The sequence below is a fragment of the Somniosus microcephalus genome, chromosome 14 (assembly GCF_052327205.1).
Source record: "Somniosus microcephalus isolate GS21.2 chromosome 14, FLI_Smic_1.0, whole genome shotgun sequence".
NCBI lineage: Eukaryota > Metazoa > Chordata > Chondrichthyes > Squaliformes > Somniosidae > Somniosus > Somniosus microcephalus.
This window is the reverse complement of record NC_141000.1, coordinates 77,522,896-77,545,444: the sequence shown is the minus strand read 5'-3', so window position 1 is coordinate 77,545,444 and position 22,549 is coordinate 77,522,896. Positions and strand designations below refer to the sequence as shown.

The 22,549-nt window shown below is 42.9% G+C and overlaps 1 protein-coding gene and 1 long non-coding RNA gene across 4 annotated transcripts; one reads left to right on the top strand and one right to left on the bottom strand.

Moving 5' to 3' along the window:
• The first annotated feature begins 5,303 nt into the window (after nucleotides 1–5,303).
• Nucleotides 5,304–9,688, top strand: nhlh2 (nescient helix loop helix 2). Of its 3 annotated transcripts, none has more exons than XM_086006742.1 (2): nucleotides 5,304–5,406; nucleotides 8,241–9,688. In XM_086006742.1, exon 2 carries the CDS (start codon nucleotides 8,285–8,287, stop codon nucleotides 8,642–8,644), a length of 360 nt encoding a protein of 119 aa, XP_085862868.1. In that variant the 5' UTR covers nucleotides 5,304–5,406; nucleotides 8,241–8,284; the 3' UTR covers nucleotides 8,645–9,688. The 3 variants fall into 3 exon arrangements, with proteins under 3 accessions (XP_085862868.1, XP_085862866.1, XP_085862867.1); XM_086006740.1 differs by lacking the exon at nucleotides 5,304–5,406 and adding an exon at nucleotides 5,421–5,553; XM_086006741.1 differs by lacking the exon at nucleotides 5,304–5,406 and adding an exon at nucleotides 6,421–6,509.
• LOC147107588 (uncharacterized) lies at nucleotides 6,301–8,397 on the bottom strand. Its single transcript, XR_015080836.1, has 2 exons — nucleotides 8,309–8,397; nucleotides 6,301–6,524 (listed from the first exon to the last, which is right to left on the bottom strand). It is a non-coding gene; the product is annotated as an uncharacterized LOC147107588 (long non-coding RNA).
• Nucleotides 9,689–22,549: the final 12,861 nt, after the last annotated feature.

The window sequence follows — 22,549 nt, the reverse complement described above, 5'->3', positions numbered from 1 at the left end:
ATCAAAATCCATGACGAGGCCTTGGACAACGTGGACCACTTTCCATGCCTCGGGAGCCTACTGTCAACAAGGGCAGGCGTCGATGACGAAATCCAATACCGCCTTCAGTGTGCCAGTGCAGCCTTCTGTCACCTGAGGAAGAGAGTGTTTGAAGACCAGGATCTCAAACCCAGCACCAAGCTCATGGTCTACAGAACAGTAGTGATACCTGCCCTCCTGTATGCTTCAGAGACATGGACCATGTACAGCAGGCACCTCAAAGCACTGGAGAGGTACCACGAACACTGCCTCCGCAAGATCCTGCAAATCCATTGGCAGGATAGGCACACCAACGTCAGTGTTCTCGCTCAGGCCAACATCCCCAGCATCGAAGCTTTGACTACACTCGATCAGCTCCGATGGATGGGTCACATCGTCCGCATGCCCGATACGAGACTCCCAAAACAAGCACTCTACTCGGAGCTCCGACACGGCAAGAAAGCCCTAGGTGGGCAGAGGAAATGCTTCAAGGACACCCTCAAAGCCTCCTTGAAAAAATGCAACATCCCCACCGGCACCTGGGAATCCCTGACCCAAGACCGCACAAAGTGGAGAAGAAGCATCCGGGAAGTCGCCGAACAACACGAGTCTCTTCGCCAGAAGCCAAGCGGAAGGAGCACACGTCCACCAAAGCACCCCACCCACCCGCCCCTTCAACCACTGTCTGCCCCACCTGTGACAGAGACTGTTGGTCCCGCATTGGACTCATCAGTCGCCTGAGAATTCATTTTTAGTGTGGAAGCAAGTCATCCTCGATTCTGAGGGACTGCCTAAGAAGAAGAAGTAAGGAATGTTGTTGGGACCAAGTGGAGGAAATGTTATACAGCATCCATCCTGTATACCTCACATTGACACCGACACCGGGTGATAAAAAATGGTTGCATGTTCATCCCCCAGTACCAACATCCCTGTTAAATATTTTTAAAGTATAAATTTCAATGATAATGGGAGCTATGATGGAGGTGTAATACTTTAATTCCACTTATTGGGAGCACTACTTGCATGTGTACTCCCTCTTATTTTCTCAAGAGTTGTCTCAGAAATGCTGGCATTGCATGATAGATTAGTAGTAACTGGAGGATGGTAAACTATTGTAACAAGGATGGTGAGTTATTATACAGAGGATAGAGAATTCCTTTCTAATTCACCACCAATCTAATATTCTATAATATTCCATGTCATTTTGTATCACCAACCAATAATCTTCTGTGAGAAATTCTGTCATTTGGTGTCATCATTAATCCACAAAGAGCCTCTCTTTTGTCAACAGACTGCAGGTATCACCTTCACTGCCAAGCCATCGTTAAATTCATCCATGAATAGGCCTCTCCCTGTTGATCCATCGGTTTATGATTAACCCGTCACTGACACTGAAACTGTAGCTACACTTAACCATCCCTATTAAGTCGCTCACACTTATACATTTTGAAGCCTCTCAATGCCAACCCACAGTTACATTTATCCATGATTACTCTACTTATTAGTAACTCATTGGTACACTGATCCATGACTAAACACGCCATTATCAACAAAAGCAAAAAACTCCAGTTGCTGAAAACCTGAAACAAATGCAGAAAATGCTGGAAACATTCAGCAGGTCAGGCGGTATCTGTGGAGAGAACAGATCAGTTAACATTTTGGTGCAGACCCTTCCTCAAGATGTATCGGTGCTGCTTCCTGCTTGTGCCTTCCCTTGCCTTTATATGGTCCACCTCTGACTCATCCCTTCCCTTCCTGGACTTCACTCCCATCTCTGAGGATGGACTTTTCACTCACATCTATTATAAGCCACTGACTCCCACAACTACCTCGATTATACTTCTTTCCACCCCGCTTCCTGTAAGGACTCCATTCCTTTCCCCCAGTTTCTCTGACTCCGTCACATCTGCTCTGATGATACTACTTTCCACACCATAGCTTCTGTAAGGTCTTCTTTTTTCCTCAGCCAAGGGTTGCCCTCCACCGCGATAGACAGGACCCTCGACCAAGTGCATCTCATTTCACATGCTTCTCCCCTTACCTCTTCTCCCACCCCCTCACAACCAGATAGGATCCCCTTGTCCTCACCTTCCATCCCACCAGCCTCTTCATTTGACAGATCATCTCCTGCCATTTCTGCCACCTCCAACATGATCCAGCCACCAAACGCATCTATCCCTCCTCTTCCTGCTCTACTTTACGAAGGGACCATTCCCTCCCTAACACCCTGGTTCACTCTTCCATCAACCCTACCACCTACTCTCCTTCCCCAGGCTAGCACAGGAGATGTAACACCTACCAATTCACCTCCTCGTGCACCACTGTCCAGGACTTTAAACGCCATTTGGTGCAAAACAGCAATTTACATTTACTTCCTCCAACCTATATTTACACCATTGGCAATGATCAGTTACACTCATTCACACTTAACTCCTTCAGTATCAAACCACCAATAAATACAAATGCAAGTTCTTTCTTTCTTTTTTCCATAATTCAACAGATCACTATAAACCCACAGTTACACTTATCAATGTCAACTCACAGCTACACTTATCCATGATTTGCCTTAAAATTCACGATTTACAGGAATTTAATTTAACAGGTTGTGGCATATATACAAATATGGATTTTGGGGTAATCTGAAATCTATAAACAAATGAAAACTTTGGACAACACTGAAGCTTGAATAAATGGAAGTTAAGCACAAGGATTAGCACCAAGCTGAGCTATGTTGGCAAACTTGAACCAGTTTAGGTTGATCAATCAAATGTGGTTGAATACAGACAGTTGGGTTTGAATGTACCTGTTCCTTTAAAAAATATTCTTTGGAGCTACACTTTCGGATTACTGGACAACATGGTAGTGTTATTGGGCCTACTGACCACAAAAGTTACTAATCTTAGCTGCCAGTGTCTGTGGGATCATGCCCATGTATGAATCATCACCTAAAGCAAAGGAGGGAAAAGAATAGTAGAAAATATTCTTCTTTGTATACAATGTCAGCACGTGTTATATTCCACAAATAATATTAGTCATGAAAGTTAGTGAGCATGTGACTGGTATCCACACCAACAAATAAAGGTGTTTTAATATTTTTATTTTAAAAACTGTTGTATGCCTGGGGCTCTAGTGAGAATGTGACTAATTCTTAATGATTCATTTGTGGAGTGTCATTCCCTAATGGTCTAGCAGGAGGTATGATTTTCCTTATGTTTCTGATAGTCTCCATGTTCCAGAGAGGCCTGTGTCAGATGTTTGCCAGTTTACTAGGGAGTATGCAGGCATACTATTTGTCAGATTTAGCAGTTTTTGAGACGTGGAGATTGCTTGTGTTCAATGCTTGATGATCATATTGTGAGTATATATTCATATTCGCAAACACTCTAATGGGGGAACTCATCCCTGGAATTCTAGGGAGGTTCATCTATTGGCCTACAGTTACAGAAATCAGACCTCTAATTCAACTTCACACACAATAAAATTGAATGACTTCCAAAACTAGAACCCCAAATACTTGAACATACATCCATGTTAAGCATCACCTGCAACAGGTGTGTGTGACAATAAAGAGCTCTTCCTCTAATTAAATGATAATATGTTTAATCAATACACAAGAGCTGTTTTTGTGAGTATATTAAAGAACTGTGGAGATTAACATTATAAATTTTAGAACTAAATGATTTAGATAGTATTGGATATTGTGTATACATTTTAGAGAGTTAAAGCTCCACTAATTATCCCATATTTACCTATTTAGCCTGTTGCATACTAAGCAAAATGTTTTAATGGCTGCTATTTTTCCGAGGTAATTTCTTTTTCATTTTTGAGGTGCAAATTTTGCTTACCTTTGACAAGCTTTATTATTCATCTTTGTCTTTCTCTTGACTTTCATTCACAATTTTTTAAAACTGATTTCAGAGATAGGCCAACTCCTCCATTGTTATTGGTGATGATGATGATATGGTCATGTAATACAAATCACAGATTGGGTCATAGTAAACCGACTATATTGACTAATGCAGTGGTTCTCAAACTGGGGTCTGCAGAGACTTTCCGGGGTTCGCAAAATCATTTGAGATCTGCTTCCACCACCCTTTCAGGCAGTGTATTCCAGATCACAACAACTCGCTGTGTTAAAAAAAAATGTTTCCTCGTGTTGCCTCTGATTCTTTTCCTAATCAGTACCCAGAATTGGTAAAAGAAGCAATGAAAGTGTTGCTAACTTTCCCAACAACATACATTTGTGAAACATCATTTTCTGCTATGGCAACACTGAAGACAAAGTACAGGTCCTTAAAAGCATTATTAAAACACTCTTTACATGAAGCACTTCCATATTATGATTATTATATAGTATTATAATTTAAATGGGGGGTCTGTGTTTATTAATCCATTTGAAAAGGGGCCCTTCAACCAAAAAAGTTTGAGAACCACTGGACTAATGTACATCGTTAAATTCCTGCTGTTCACCATGATGCCCAGATTTGTGACTGGCCGTTCATTTCATCATATAGTTTTATATATATATATCAATTTTAAAGTTAACGGACAGTGAATAATGAATACATGGTGGAATATATTGTAGGGAGAAGTGGTATATCTAAAAAGGGAATGTAAAATACCACTTGCATATGGAAATACACTGCATATATGGAAAATGGATAAAGAATTAATATGGAATGTGTGAATATAGATAAAGAGGAACGAAAGGAATATAAGAATATGGATAAAGAGCAAAATGCTAGCAGTATAAATGTGGATATGGTAGAAATGAGAATATGGAATGTATTTTGGACATGGGTAAAGTATAAAATCTGAGAAAATATAGACAAAGCAAAATGTCAGTAATACGGCATAGAATGGAGGCAAGAACAGATAAAGGTGGTTACTAAATGAAACAAGTATAGTTGAAGGTGAGCTAGGGTGATAACAAGCTGCAGGTGAAATGAATGTTCAGCGAGTGGCCAGCTTTTGAAATATTAAGGAATTACATTTGACTTCGTTTTGTTGTTAATGAATTGTATTCTTGGTTGGGGCCCATATGGAACTTTGTTTGTGGCCCCAGTGAGAATGATATGGGTGTAAATATAAAATATGACACAAACCTTTTTAACACTGAAAGATGTTTGCTAAAGAAATGTAAAATTGCATAATATGAAAGATAAGAATATGTTCTTTCATTTTTGGTTATGATATAAGTTTCATAATATATTCATTGAATGGAGTCCTACCATAGATGACGCAATATAAGTCTATTTATACGCACAGTATCACGCGTTATGTCTAAATTTCCATTGCATTGATTGCTACTATAATGCGATAAGGATTTAAGTACATCTGCACACCATATATTGGACATAAATCTTCAATGAATTATTCGGAATTGACGTGAGTTTAATAGCACCTGGCTATTTAAATTTCGCTTGGATTTAGTGATTCTTCCAATACAATCTGCATTTTGTTGTTGCTAGTGTAATAGGATCCAGTATTATATTTAAAATTACCGCTGGAAAGAGTGATACTGATATATGAGATGTGAGTTTGTATAACACCATATGTTATATACTATGGGCTCATTTAAATGTGTAATATCAGTAGAGTAACACCCAGCATTATATTTAAATCTTCGCTGGATTATTGCGAGTGTGTTTATGTGGGTAGAATAACATCATGCATTATTGTTAGACTTCATTTGATTGAATAATACAACAGATGGGATACGAATTTGTTCATCTGTAATAACACCGTACCGTATATTTAAATGTTCATTGGATTAAGAGATATTATTGATGTGATATGGTTTTATTATGCAGACATTTCTCAAAATATGGATTAAATTCTAATCCCGATTGGATTCTGTAATACTGCGTCTGTGGTATGTGATTTGTTTTATTTGACTATATTATGGCACTATGGATTGTATTTCAAAATGGATTGGCATCTGTGATATTGTATTTGTGATATGAATCTGTTGAATGTGCTTGCTCTGTGAATATTCTCAGTTTGTGACAGATGTCGGATCCCATTAGGTGACTCCTGGGGAGATTTCTCTCCAATCGGAGGCTCCATTAAAAGAGGATTTGGTTCCAGCCCGGCCCCCGAGCCTGGCCAAGCCCTTCTCTCATCTCCATCTCCACTAAGATCAGACAGGACCATCAGAGAGAGAGAGAGAAACAACCCTTATCGCCGCGATCAGAGACGGAGAGGACATTTTTTATATCAAACTCTTATCGCTGCGATCAGAGACTCGAACGACATTTTATCAAACTCCTGCCACTGGGATCAGAGATTCAAAGGACATTTTATTAAATTCTTGTCGCTCGTATCAGAAATTTGAACCGACACAAAATGCCAGGATCTGCAAGGCTGATTTGTGGATAAAGGACCCAGATAAGATCTTCAGGAAAAATTACTAGTCATTGGAATCTAGTTTTTTTTTAAAAGTCGATCTTGCTCCATTCCATTGGATCCTCACGTTTCCTCGTTTGTTGGTAAGGATGTTTTCTCTGTAAGACAAAACAGAATATATGGACCTTCAGTCAGGAGGTAGAGAAATTAAATTATATCGGAAACATTAAATTATTCTCTGCAAAAACTGTATTCCGGCTGCTGCCTGCTAAGAAGAAATGTGAACTTAATTACAACGTGTGAAGAAATACAAAAGCGAACTTCTTAAAACAATGATTAACTTTACTAGAAATAATTTGTTGCTGTAATTTGATTATCGCTGTAGTTTAATTTGTAAGTATGTGTTTATTCTGGTGGGTTGCCTGCATTCCCGGCCGTTCAATTTGTTCTCTATTTCCCTCTGTCCCTACCTTAGCTCTAGCTGCCCATACTATGTGCATTCGGAGATGTGTTGGAAAAATGTTTCTATTTCAGGCTAATGTCTGCATTTTGCGTATTCAGGCTGTTTATTAATATTCTCTCGTCGGTTTGTTTTTTTGTGCATCTTGTGCTTTTTCACTAGTTTCGGTTCATACACTTGCCCAGTTGGTTGTGCTGAAACCTATCTCTTTTGTGTCTGGCTGTGTGGATATTTTAGTTCATATATTCATTCTCCCTCTTTGAGCGCATTATATGTATAACATATTTGTATTGATTCATATCCAACAACAATTCAACCCTAGTGTAATTTATGTGCAGTCTGTGTCTGCAGGTGTTAATATTTTAGTCGCTTATCTTTTTTTGTGGTCCTGGCCCAGTTTACTTTAGTCTTGATGCACAGTGTGTGTATGTGTGTGTGTGTGTGTGTGTGTCTGGGTGTGAGGATGTCCCTGCAGTCTGCTTTTCCGGGTGACAGATGGTGCCTGAGTCTGTCTCTCCTTTCACCCCGGCTCGGTTCCAAATGAAATAATAATAAATTAATATTCTACACGGGCAAACATCGATTACTGCTGGTCACATCTCAGGAATACTGCGAACAAAGCCTTTGTCTTAATCTCGTAGAAGGTTTTCTAATAAACTCATTTAATACCCATTACAAATACAACATCCTGCAGGCCTTGAGTAATAACCATACAGGCAGGAATCGATAGCCCTGGAAATATAAACAGCTGTAACCTAAGATTAGATTGATACAGCGATAGATACGTATAACTAGCCAGATATATATAGATATATAGATAGATAGTTAGATAGATAGATAGATTTAAAGAAACAAAATATAGCCTGGATTGGTATTACATACAAAGTCAGATTTTTAGTGAATACAAAGGCAATATATTAAATAAAACAGACTGATAATAAGTACAAGGGATAGAGGGGAACAAAGCAAAATTAAGCCTGAACTTGTATTACATATATAGTGACGGAGATAGTATTACATTCAGATATTGAGTTGATAAACAGGCTAAGTCTTTTAAAGCTGTTATTTTCTTATTGGAAACTCGAACATTTAACTGTATGTTTCTGTGGGCCTTTTTTCGTTTGTTTCAGTTTTTAAAGTAAGCATTGGAATTGCTGTGCTGAATTATTATTAGGGTAACTTTTTCTCTATAGGTAGCACCTTCCGTGTGTTGTCCAGACAGCTCTGTCTGATTTGTAACTCAGTGTATTTCTATTTTTCTGGATTGCTATAAGCTGATTGCTCGACTTTGAGCATTATTCGTTTTAGCTTTAGTTACTTCGTTGTTGTTGCTATTGGATTTTATTTCCCCGTTTGCTTTGGAGATACTTTGATAAAATATCAAGCCTTTTCCCCCCCTTCTCTGCCTCTTCAGGTTCCCGTGTGTCCCCATTGCAGTTCGGATCGTGTTTTCCCAGGATGTTGAACTCCGATCAGACTGACCTAGACCTGAACCCCAGCTCCTCGGAGAGCGAGTCAGTGCTGTCCGATGCCCGGGGAGGTTGCGTGCGGGACATGCCAGATGAGGCCGAAGGCAAGCGGGGAGTCCAGCAGACACTGAGCCGGGAAGAGAAGCGCCGCCGGCGGCGAGCCACTGCCAAGTACCGCACGGCTCACGCAACCCGGGAGCGCATCCGGGTGGAGGCCTTCAACGTGGCGTTCGCAGAACTTCGCAAACTGCTGCCAACTCTGCCTCCCGATAAAAAGCTCTCCAAAATCGAGATCCTCCGCCTGGCCATCTGTTACATTTCCTACCTGAACCACGTCCTGGATGTCTAGGCAGTGAGAGGGAGAGAGAGAGAGAGGGAGAGAAACAGTGGAGATCAGAATGGGAAAAGTAAAGTTTGTGGATTTAAAACTGGAAATAAAAAAAGAAATGTTTGAGGAGGTTGTCAAGTGCCACCGTTTCCAAAACAAATGGAACTTTAAAATCTGTTTGTGACCTTAAAGTGTGTTAGTGGGTGCGGTATATTTATATTTAATTTTATTTTTTATAAATGTGCGTATTGATATTTAGTATATTTCTATTTTATTTTTATTTATTTTTTATATAAACGTGTGTCAGTTGTTATTTTTTTTGTGTGCCATCTGTTCTCAGTCGAGTGTGTTTACACTTTCTGTTGGAGAGCTGTAAGCTGTTATTTCTCTTTCATTCTCGCCGTGCTAGTTTCTGGTTCGAAAGCAGTGATGTTTTTGCCTCCTGTATCGCACTTGTTTCTAAAGGTAGAGCTTTTATGTTTGTCTTATTTCCACCCTCCCCTCTCCCGTACTTAAATATTTGGTGCAATGAGTTTGTTGTTGTTTCTAGGAGAGTCGAGCACTCGCACTTCATGCTTTTATTTAATTTAAATGTTTTAAGGTCCGTGGCGGTTGCTGTTGTACAAGATGTTTATTTTTTTGGTAGAGTGTGTCGCAGTTTTGAACACGGTAAACAAAAGGAGAAGAATTCCCAGATTGTGCAGCAACTCACAGGAGTTTATTCCATGGAATAGTCTATCCTTCAAAACATTTACGAAATAATCTGGGCGAATCTTCTCCTATCGAATTGAACCAAAAACTGAATTTCTATTAACTGCCCCCACCCCGGTCTCTGCTTAGCACCCCTGAAGTGCGCGGATTTTGTAAAAAACAAAAAACAAACAAAAAAAATGGACATATCAAACTGACATCCAAAGATTCTCGTCTTTTTCAGGGTTTCTAAATGTGTTTTTTGCCTAGTTCAGAATATTTTGTGGTTGAAACAACGAGCTGGTTTATATAAGGTAGTTTTCATATCTATTCCTGAATGGTGCCGTTGGGCAATAAAAAAAAATTAAAAGTGCAGTCTGTCTTTTTATTACCAAATCACCAAAATATACATCCTGCCTTTTATTGATTAAGTAACAGTAAGTGAAATATCTGTCAATAACCTACTTTAATATTGCATTAACACGACGCATTTACATTACAACCAATAGGATGAATGTATAAACTGACACATTGCGAAAGAGGGTTCAAATGGCGAAATAAGTCCATCAGTTTAATCTGGCTATAAACGGAACACAACATTTCAATGTTGTTATAAATCCCTGCGATCTGTAAGGATAGTGTGAATAACGCGTGTCAGGTTATAGTTATTATTGGGGGGGGGGTTTAAAAATTTCGTCATATTTCCCCAGGGACAAAAGAGTGAGCGTGATTATACTGCCATGATGTACGAGAGAGAGAGAAGAATTGAGAGATGTGCCTTCTCCGCTTTCCAAAGTGCAATAATGACTCGTGGTGCTTTATTTTTTTAAAAATATGTTTATGATTTTCTTTGTTTTCTCCTCTTTCTGTAAGAGCTCGCAGGAACAATGCCTCAAAAATAATAAGCTTTAGAAAAAACTAATTTTACATAAAACCATTATCCTGCGCTGTCGTTATGGGACCTGTACTCATAACTACCTCTCAATAAGCTTTTTGAAGAGGTACTTTGCAAATATGCCAAACGGCTCATGCGTCAATGGCAGTTTTGTTACAAGTCTTAGGCGGAATAGAAGCCCTATTTCAGGGGTACGGTAAACAGAAATGACGGGCTGCCTTGTTTTAGGGGTTGGATAAGCGAATATGAGGAAGAGCTTTATTTGGATTATTAGGAGGAACGCAGATCTGTTGTCTTTTCCGAACACTGTGTGCTGTACTACAAACTGCAGCCTTACCCATTATTCGCTATATTACGGTAAATGTTGGACACCAGCAGGAGCGGTGGGCATAAAAAGTATTGCAAAGCTTGAAGGGAGAAAAGACCATTCAGTCTGCCAAGCCATTCCTTCCACAGACCACTCACAAACCTTTTTATCAAAAACCCAATCCAACCCATTCAATGAGTTTGTCTGCACCAGGACCTTCTTGAATATTTGCTCAGTAACCAATATTCCACACAGCACTTGATCATCGGTGTATGTATCTTGCCTTATGATATTCAACCTTATTCGTAGCTAAATAGTCAACAACTTTAAATAAAAAAACTGTGGCTGGAATTTGTTGTTTTCTCGGATGGAAAGAAAGAACTGGCATACATCTCAAAACACTTTACAGCCAATGAAGTACTTTTGAAATGTTGTAATGTTGGAAAGCATGGCAGCCAATTTGCACACAACAAGGTCTCACAAACAGCAATGATATAATGACAAGATCATCTGTTTTTACCACTGTCAGTGAGGGATAAATATTGGCCAGGACACTGGGGAGAACTCCCCTGCTCTTCTTCAAATAGTGCCGTGGATCTTTTATGTCCACCTGAGAAGGCAGACAGGTTCTTGGTTTAATATCTCAGCTGAATGACGGCACCTCCGACAGTGCAGCATGCTCAAGTCTCTAGAGTGGGACTGGAGCCCACAACCTCCGAACTCTGAGGCTGGAGTGCTACAACTGAGCCAGGGAAAGACTCCAGATCTTTGGAAGCAGATAGCAATGAAACTCATTTCTTTTAAATATGTAGCGTTAGGTTTTCATTCATTGGACCAAGAGGAACACCATCAATCTGTTTTATTTGTTCATGGGATGTGGGCATCGCTGGCAAGGCCAGCATTTATTGCCCATCCCTAGCTGCCTTTGAGAAGGTGGTGGTGAGCCACCTTCTTGAACCGCTGCAGTGCATGTGGTGAAGGTACTCCCACAGTGCTGTTAGGGAAGGAGTTCCAGAATTCTGACCCAGTGACAATGAAGGATTGGCGATATACTTCCAAGTCAGGATGGTGTGTGACTTGGAGGGGAACTTGAAGGTGGTGGTGTTCCCATGCGCCTGCTGCCCTTGTCCTTCTAGGTGGAAGAGGTCACGGGTTTGGGAGGTGCTGCCGAAGAAGCCTTGCTGAGTTGCTGCAGTGCATCTTGTAGATGGTACACACTGCAGCCACAGTGCGCCAGTGGTGGAGGGAGTGAATGTTTAAGGTGGTGGATGGGGTGCCAATCAAGCGGGCTGGTTTGTCTTGGATGGTGTCGAGCTTCTTGAGTGTTGTTGGAGCTGCACTCATCCAGGCAAGTGGTGAGTATTCCATCACACTCCTTACTTGTGCCTTATAGATGGTGGAAAGGCTTTGAGGAGTCAGGAGGTGAGACACTCGTCACAGAATACCCAGCCTCTAACCTGCTCTTGTTGCCATAGTATTTATGTGGCTGGTTAAGTTTCTGGTCAATGGTGATCCCTAGGATATTGATGGTGGAGGATTCAGCGATGGTAATGCCGTTGAATGTCAAGGGGCAGTGATTAGATGCTCGCTTGTTGGAGATAGTCATTTTCTGGCACTTGTGTGGCGCGAATGTTACCTGCCACTTATCAGCCCAAGATTGAATGTCGTCCAGGTCTTGCTGCATGCAGGCATGGACTGCTTCATTATCTGAGGAGTTGTGAATGGTACTGAACACTGTGCAGTCATCAGCAAACATCTCTATTTCTGACCTTATGATGGAGGGAAGGACATTGATGAAGCAGCTGAAGATGGTTGGGCCTAGGACACTGCCCTGTGGAACTCCTGCAGCGATGTCCTGGGGCTGTGATGATTGACCTCCAACCATCACAACCATCTTCCTTTGTGCTAGGTATGACTCCAGCCAGTGGAGATTTTTCCCCTCGATTCCCATTGACTTCAGTTTTACTAGGGCTCCTTGATGCCACACTCGGTCAAATACTACCTTGATATCAAGGGCAGTCACTCTCACCTCACCTCTTGAATTCAGCTCCTTTGTCCCTATTTGAACCAAGGCAGTAATGAAATCTGGAGCCGGGTGGCCCTGGTGGAACCCAAACTGGGCATCAGTGAGCAGATTATTGGTGAGTAAGTGCTGCTTGATAGCACTGTCGACGACACCTTCCATCACTTTGCTGATGATTGAGAGTAGACTGATGGGGCGGTAATTGGCCGGATTGGATTTGTCCTGCATTTTGTGGACAGGACATACTTGGGCAGTTTTCCACATTTTCGAATAGATGCCAGTGTTACAGCTGTACTGGAACAGCTTGGCTACAGGCGCGGCTAGTTCTGGAGCACAAGTCTTCAGCACGACAGCCGGGATGGTGTCGGGGCCCATAGCCTTTGCTGTACCCAGTGTGCTCAGCTGTTTGTTGATGTCACGTGGAGTGAATCGAATTGGCTGAAGACTGGCTTCTGTGGTGGTGGGGACCTCAGGAGGAGGCCGATATGGATCATCCACTCGGCAATTCTGGCTGAAGATGGTTGCAAACGCAGCCACAAATAAAACCTCAATACAATCTGATATCAGAAGAGTTCCAGTATCAAGGGACTGGAGCATATTTCTGCTTTCATATTGAAAACTGCTGCATTCATTTTAAAACTATTTTACAAACATTTAAGCAGCTTATTATTTGAGTAAGTACAGTATTGCTAAATAATAAATAGAAGTTGTGTTATGCACTACCAGGTTATGTGGTCCATCTCCCAGTACTCCCATATTTCAAGACCCCTCAATGCTCCTATAACCCAGAAACACCCACCCCACTGTCCCCACACCTAGAGGCCCCCACCCAATGCTTGCAGACCCTCAATTCTCCAAATGATCCTGAACCCTTGAGCCTCCCACAAATTACGACTAGATGCTGAGTGCACCTGCCCAGCTCTCCCACATCCTAGGACCTTCTCTAATGCATTCAGATTCAAGGACTCCTGACTTCTGACAGGTGTCAGCCATGGCTCAGTGGGTAGCACTCTTCCCTCTGAGTCAGAAGGTTGTGGGTTCAAGTTCCACTCTAGAGACTTGAGCACAAAAATCTAGGCTGACACTCCAGTGCAGTGCTGATGGAGTGCTGCACTGTGGGAGGATGCCGTCTTTCGGATGAGACGATAAACCTGCTCTCTCAGGTGGACGCAAAAGATCCCATGGCACTATATCGAAGAAGAGCAGGGGAGTTATTCCCAGTGTCCTGGACAATATTTATCGCTCAATCAGCAGCACTAAAACAGATTATCTGATCATTATCACATTGCTGTTTGTGGAACCTTGCTGTGTGCAAATTAGCTGCCGTGTTTCCTACATTACAACAGTGACTACACTTCAAAAGTACTTCATTGGCTGTAAGGCGCTTTGGGACATTCTGAGGTCATGAAAGGCGCTATAGAAATGCAAGTCTTTCTTCTACAAAATCACACCACTTCCTTCAGACACCAGGAACGTCACCCAGTTCTGTCACACCACAGCAACTCTCAAATCTGCCACACCCTAGGTTCCTCATCTCAGTTCTTCCTAGCTCCAGTACTGCTATGCTAATTCTACTACCCTGATTCTACCAAGCCCATTACCACCCCCAATGCTGTCTATGCACAGGACCCTCCCCCTAAACCCCTGCATGTTGCCAAACCCCACTGCTCTACACACCCCAGTGCTGCTATAATCTGATACCAATCTTCATCTCTGAACATCTTCTCTACCATCCTTCTGCTTATCTTTAACTTCCAAAAAGGTAAGAGATAAAAGAGATGAGTCCATAAGTAAACCAATATGTAATAATAACCAAGGCCACCAAGTTATACTTTTCACAAAAAACTGGAGAAAATTGCATAATTTTATCCCCAAAACACTGGTAAAACTCCCAGAGTACCACGTAATAAAAACAGAGTTTGATTTATTCAATCACACTAATTCAGTAACAAGACATTCTGCGTTGTCAAAAAAACATCACGGCCTAGAAATTCAATCACAACTGAAAACAAGCGCGCAGGGCTCAAGGTGCGAGCAGCAACCTTCTGTTCATGTGAGCGCAGGGACACCGTGAACTCCGTGCAGGCAGCTCATTATCATGGGTCAGGCATGCAGCCAGCGCTACCCGGGCTGCTTATTGGTGGGAATGTCGGAAAAAGTTCAATGACCTCACCACATTTGTCATGGTAAGAATCTTACCTATCACCTCAATTATTCTCTCCTCACACTTGCACCATTTGCAGCCTCACCACTCACAATACTCCCCTCCCCTGCTTCCCTTCACTCTTCTACAATCAGTGCATCACACTTCACTCCATCACCTTCTCCTCATACTTATCAGATAACTACTCTCACCACCATTGTGACCCTCACTTCTCCACACCTCATCATCCTCACAGCATACAAATTATTTGACCATGACAGGCACATTTTCAAAACAACAAACCTAGGTCCCTTATTTAAATATTATATTAGGCATTTTAAATGCTTCCAGCACACACTATGGACACCTACAAAGGGGCCCAATCCAATATACCTGGCGGCACAATTCCGGTGCGGAATGAGCACACACATGGCGCCCTCCATATTGGACCCTTATGGCTATAAAATGGACGTGGCACTGTTGAATTTCTAGGTCTATATCCCCGATTCACCTTGAATAATACCACCTGAGAGCCACTATAAAATATCAAAATATTTTGCATATAAATTGGCATTCATTTTCATGAGTTATAATTTTTGGGAGGGGAAGACTTAAGCAAAAGGATAACCTTTGAACTCTTGTGAAAAAAATACAATTACCAATAGCTCCGTAAATATATATCACCACCTTTTCAAGAGCCTAGAAAGTGACAGGATATCCAACCAAACACGCCAACACAGCTAAGCTTGAACCTGAGCTGGTTCTTAACCCACATTCACACATACAAATTTCCAGCAAGTGCGATCAGATATTAATCAGAGTTTTTTTTCCCTTTCCTAGGCTGCTGATACTGAAGCTAGTTGTAGTGCACTGCCACCCTGGATGAGACCAACTGATTCAACACACATGGGATCAAAACTGAGCCATCCTTTATCTTGCGGGATGCCACACAACACAATGCACTTATTCACTGAAGCATGGGGAGGGATGCAGCCATAAATTATAATGTCAGCATTACAGACTCAATATTTTCTCTCTATATAATTGTATTGTTTAAAGTCTTGTCCATAGAGTATCACAACTTAAGGAGTCACACTCGGAGCATCATACCTCAAAAGTGTACATCAAGTTTTTTATGTCACCTTTTTCTGATTGGATTAATTAATCACCAGCTGTTAAGTTGATTCACTCAAATATAACCAGGTAGAAACATAGAAACATAGAAGATAGGAGCAGGAGTAGGCCATTCGGCCCCTCGAGCCTGTTCCGCCATTTAATGAGATCATGGCTGATCATCCAAATTCAGTACCCTGTCCCTGTTTTCTCCCCATATCCCTTGATCCATTTAGCCTTAAGAAATATATCTAACTCCTTCTTGAATATGAAGTAGGAAACAGTAGTCTCGACAAAAAACGACCAACCAATTCATTCAATTTTTGTGAGTTTTTTGAGTGGCCATATTGCTTACTTATCCAACTATGTGTATGTAAAATAATATTAATAGCATAACAAACTCATAAAAACTTAAGAAAAAACAAAAAAAAACAAAATACTGCAGATGCTGGAAATCTGAAATAAAAATAGAAAATGCTGGAAATACTCAGCAGGTCAGGCAGCATCTGTGGAGAGAGAAACAGAGTTAACGAAAGGTCATCGACCCAAAACGTTAACTCTGTTTCTCTCTCCACAGATGCTGCCTGACTTGCTGTGTATTTCCAGCATTTTCTGTTTTTATTTCATTAAAAACGTAAGTAATTTACTATTTAAAAAAAATTGCCCATAAAACTGCCCGTGTCGTGTGGGAATTCATCCAATGAGGTTTGACCCAAAAGCCTACTCTCTTTCATGGGCCTGAACCTGGGACTTGAGTTTTGCCCCCTTTCCTGGAGCTTGCTTTCTTCTGCTGGACCTGATGCATGTGAGATCATTCAGACCTTCATGCATGGATGACCTCAGTATCTAATGACTACTGCTAGCCCTCCAGTAGGCCATTCGATCTCATATAATTCTAAAGAGAAAGACATATCACTATGTATACAATACTGTGCTGTATCACAAAGGTGAAAAAGAATATGAATAATTCTACCTAATTTTAATGTGCAGCTCCACCTTTCATTGTCTTGACTCATGGACAAACTTGGTGACGTGATTTAATGGCAAGGGTATCAATCGATTGCATAGTAAATGTGTGGGAGGAGGCTTGTAGGGTGAGCTGTCAGGCAATAGCAGTGCTCAACAAAATTACTGAGCTGAAGCAAATGTTATCGCAGTTCAGAGTGAATGGAGGGTTTAATAGGACATAAAACTGGGGGCCAGAGAACAAGAGCATCAGTTGGCTTCAGTAGTAGCAATGATAATTTATATCAAGCTGCATTTAAATAGATTTAAATATATAATTACTGTAAAAAGCTTGGTAACCATAGCAGATATTTGAGGCATCTCTGTCCCCGGCTCATTTTCAGTCGCCCTCCCTGCTTCAGGACTGCTTCTCAGCTTCACTTTGAACCCACTCTAAAGCTTGACTCCCATTACTGCTCTCATGTCAACAGTGCTGGCTCTCGCTCTGCTCCCTTCCCCACTAAGTTCCAGCTCCCGTTGTATTCTCTGTTTCCCCCACTCCATGCCAACTCTCTGTAACTCTGGGCTTATTTTATCAGATTTTTGGTAGTGCTAAATAACGCTTAATAATGCTGGGTTATGAGCCGAGAACAACAACAACAACTTGTATTTATATAGCGCCTTTACAGAAGAACATAAGAACATAAGAAATAGGAGCAGGAGTAGGCCATTTGGCCCTTCGAGCCTGTTCTGCCATTCAATAGGGTCATGGCTGATCTTTTACCTCATCTCCACTTTCCTGCACTATCCCCTTACCCCTTGATTCCCTTAATATTCAAAAATCTAACGACCTCTGTCTTGAATATACTCAACGACTGAGCCTCCACAGACCTCTGGGGATAGAAAATTCCAAAGATTCACCACCCTCTGAGTGAAGACATTTCTCCTCATCTCAGTCCTAAATGGCCGACCCCTTATTCTGAGACTGTGACCCCTGGTTCTAGACTCCCCAGCCAGGGGAAACCTGCTTGCATCTACCCTGTCAAGCCCTGTATGTTTGTATGTTTCAATGAGATCACCTCTCATTCTTTTAAACTCTAGAGAATATAGGCCTAGTCTACTCAATTTCTCCTCATAGGACAATCCCTCCATCCCAGGAACCAGTCTGGTGAACCTTCGTTGCACTCTCTCTATGGCAAGTATATCCTTCCTCAGGTAAGGAGACCAAAACTGTACACAATACTCCAGGTGTGGTCTCACCAGTGCCCTATTTAACATAGTAAAACATCGCAAGGCACTTCACACGAGTATTATAAGACAAAAAATTTGACACCGAGCAATATAAGGAGAAATTAGGGCAGATGGGGCAGAAATTAGGGTGCATGGGAACACCACCACCTCCAAGTTACCCTCCAAGTCATACACCATCCTGACTTAGAAGTATATCGCTGATCCTTCATCGTCGCTCAGTCAAAATCCTGGAACTCCCTACCTAACAGCACTGTGGGAGTACCTTCACCACATGGACTGCAGTGGTTCAAGAAGGTGGCTCACCATCACCTTCTGAAGGGCAATTAGGGATGGGCAATAAATGCTGGCCTTGCCAGCGACGTCCACGTCCCATAAACAAATAAAAAAAATGGCCAAAAGCTTGGTCAAAGAGGCTTTAAGGAGCATCTTAAAGGAGGAACTAGAGGTAGAGAGGCGGAGAGGTTTAGGGAGGAAATTCCAGAGCTCAGGGCCTAGGCAACTGAAGACACGGCCACCAATGGTTGAGCAATTATAATCAGGGATGCTCAAGAGAGCAGAATTAGAGGAGCGCAGATATCTCGGTGGATGGTGGGTGGGGCTGGACGAGATTACAGAGATAGGGAGGGGGAAGGCCATGGAGGGATTTGAAAAACAAGGATGAGAATTTTGAAATTGAGGCGTTGCTTAACTGGGGAAAGCTTGACCTGCTTAAGGGAATGGTAGCATAGTGGTTATGTTATTGGACTAGTAATCCAGAGGCCTGGACTAATGATCCAGAGACATAAGTTTAAATCTTGCCACGGCAGGTGGGGAATTTAAATTCAATTAAATAAATCTGGAATATATAAAAAAAAACATGGTGACCATGAAACTATCGGATTGTCGTAAAAACCAATCTGCTGTCCTTACTTGGTCTGGCCTATATGTGACCCCAGACCCACAGCAATGTGGTTGACTCTTAACTGCCTTAAATGGCCTAGCAAGCCACTCAGTTGTAACAAATCGCTACAGAAAACAATAATGAGAATAAAACCAAATGGACCTCAGCGCCGACTTCGGACACGACAACGGCACACCCAGCCCAGTCGACCCTGCAAAGTCCTCCTCACTAACATCTGGGGACTTGTGTCAAAAGTGGGAGAGCTGTCACACAGACTAGTCAAGCTCACAGAATCATACCTTTCAGCCAATGTCCAATTCAATTCAATTTTATTTGCCATATGTACTAGTACAATGGAATGCTTACTCCCCGTAGGGACACGTCAGCTATTTTTACAGCGCCGTGTTCAGAAAGTCAATTCTTTGGCATCCAGTGGCAGTGGGAGCACGATGTCCCTCAGCCGCTCCGTCTCCTCGTCCCCGCGGCCTCCTCCTCACTGTTGCCGGCTCGGCTCCACATGTGGTGGCCTTCTTCTCCCGCTCACCCTCTGGCCACCATTCCCGGCTCCCCTCCTCCCAGTCGGACTGCGAGTCGTCGTGGCTGCTGCTGTGTCTCGATGTGCTGCGCTGCCTCCACCCAACTCGCCGAACACATCCTCCGGTCGCCGTGGCCTCCACCTCACTGTCGCGGCTCCACGGTCCAACGGCCTGGGCCTGCTTCTCCCGCTTCCGGTCCGGCCTCTGGCCACCATGCTCGGCTCCCCTCCTCCCAGGAATGCCTTCCCGCTGAGGAGCAGCCGGCCGACGTGCCCTAGCGGGTCGACGTGGCTGCTGCTGCGTCCCGATGTGCTGCGCTGCCTCCGCCCGACTCACCGAACACCTCGCTCCGGTTGCGGGAGCGAGCGGCGAGAGCGGGCTGCCCGAAGCAGGGAGAACGCGCTAGCGCCAGACCGTCTCGGGCGCCATCTTGACCCATACATACCAGACATACCCAGACTCTACCTGGGTATGTCCTGCCCCACCAGCAGGACAGACCCACCAGAGGTGGCGGTACAGTGGTATACAGTCGGGAGGGAGCGGCCCTGGGAGTCCTCAACACTGACTCCGGACCCCATGAAGTCTCATGGCTTTAAGTCAAGCATGGGCAAGGAAACCTCCTGCTGATTACCACCTACCACCTCCCTCAGCTGATGATCAGTACTCCTCCATGTTGAACACCACTTGGAAGAAGCACTGAGGGTAGCAAGGGCACAGAAAGTACTCTGGGTGGGGGACTTCAATGTCCATCACCAAGAGTGGCTCAGTACCACCACTACTGACCGAGCTGACTGAGTCCTGAAGGACATAGCTGCCAGACTGGACCTGCGGCAGTTGGTGAGAGAACCAACATGAGGGTAAAACCTACTTGACCTCGTCCTCACCAAGCTACCTGTTGTAGATGCATCTGTCAATGACAGCATTGGTAGCAGTGACCACCACACAGTCCATGTGATATCAAGAAATGGCTGACCGCACTGGATACAGCAAAGGCTATGGGCCCCGACAATATCCAGGCTGTCGTGCTGAAGACTGGTGCTCCAGAACTAGCTGCACCTCTATCCAAGCTGTTCCAGTACAGCTATAACACTGGCATCTATCCCACAATGTGGAAAACTGCCCAGGTATATCGCAGAACAAATCCAATACGGCCAATTACCGTCCCATCAGTCTACTCTCAATCATCAGCAAAGTGATGGAAGGTGTTGTCGGCAGTGCTATCAAGCAACACTTACTCACCAATAACCTGTTCACCGATGCTCAGTATGGGTTCCACCAGGACCACTCGGCCCCAGACCTCATTACAGCCTTGGTCCAAACATGCACAAAAGAGCTGAATTCCAGAGTGAGAGTGACTGCACTTGACATAACAGCAGCATTTGAACAAGTGTGGCATCAAGGAGCATCAACGAAGGAAGGGAAGTGGCAGAGGCAGCTGAACGGATGGTCTCAATCTTAGAGGCAAAGAAGTCCATGAGCTCCTCACACTTGTTGTCAGAGGTGAGGGTGGAGGAGACAGGGAAGAGGGGTTTAAGAAGACGGCTAGCAGTACAAAATAGAAGCCGGGGTTTATCTTTGCATTCCTGAATGATTCTGGAATAGTGAGCAGTTTTGGCAGATGAGAGCAAGATCGGTAATGCTTCATGTGGTCCAGCCAGATCTGGCGGTGAATGGCTAAACCAGTTGTCCACCATATCCATTCAAGTCTGTGTCCTTTGGACTTAAGGGAGCGAAGATGAGGGCCATACCAGGGGGAATGGCCAGGGTGAGAGAGGGTAGTTGTTTTAATAGGGACTTGGGCATCAAAGGTGGTGGTGAGGTTGTGGTTGAGAAGATCAGTAGCTGCAGATATGTCATGGTGAATGGAGGGCCACAGGCTGGACAGTTGAGATTTCATAAGTGCAGTTGTAAGAGAGTTGGGAGAGTGTTTTTTCCAGGAGCAGACACCAAAGGAAGTAGGGTTGTGGGGGTGAAGGGGTTGTGGGTGGAGGGCGATATGTGGAAGTGGTCAGAGATGGCCTTAGCTGCGATTGACACGATGGGAGTAGCGAGGCCACAAGAGATGGCAAGGTCGAGGAGGTGGCTGTGAACATGGGTTGGGGAGTTTACATGGAGGGAGAGATTAAGGGAGGATAGGAGGGTAGTGAACTCAGAGGTGAGAGAGCATGAGGAATTGAGATGGAAAAACAGATAAACAGGAACAAAACACAACAAAATAAACCGAAGCATCAAAATGAAAGCCTTCAGGAAAAATTGAATAAAACCAAGAACAAAATATAAAGATAGAAAAACGCAAAAAGCCTCAAGAAAATGAAAAAGGAAAAGAAATGCATAAATAAGGCGGCAGAAATAAGAAACAAGAAAGAAAGACTTGCATTTCTATAGTACTTTTCATAACCTCAGGACATCACAAAGCGCTTTACAGCCAATGAAGTAGTAGCCACTGTTGTAATGTAGGAAACGCAGCAGCCAAATATGATAACGTTTTTATGATGTTGATTGAGGGATAAATATTGTCCAGGACACCAGGGATTACTCCCCTGCTCATCTTCGAAATAGTGCGTTGGGATCTTTTACATCCACCTTAGAAAGCAGACGGGGCCTCGGTTTAAAGTCTCATCCGAAGCATCCAACAGTGCAGCAGGTGGAGTGTCAGCCTAGATTTTTGTGCTCAAGTCTCTGGAGTAGGACACGAACCCACAACCTTGTGACTCAGAAGCGAGAGTGCCACCAACTGAGCCACAGCTGATACAGAAGACACATGTAAAAAATTAGTGACATTTTTACATTTTTTACAGTGAACAACAACCCAGCAACTTCACTAACATATATAAACATATTGATGTGTGCACATTAAAACTTCAAAGGCAGCTGCAAACACTGTTTCATGGTCCCCTCAGAACGTATCATCTACTGAGTAAACAATATATATTCTAAGGACTTTAATGCTATAATCACAATCCTTCAGAGTCATATTTCATACAAATTAAAACAAATATATTCCCTAAGTGTGAAAAGAATCATTACATGCAGCCCTCTAAACCATCAAACCACTAATAGATAATTTTCACTTTTTGGGATTTCAGACTATCCCACCACAGTGGGGTCTTGGTGCAATATAAATTAAAAATGCTACTATTGAG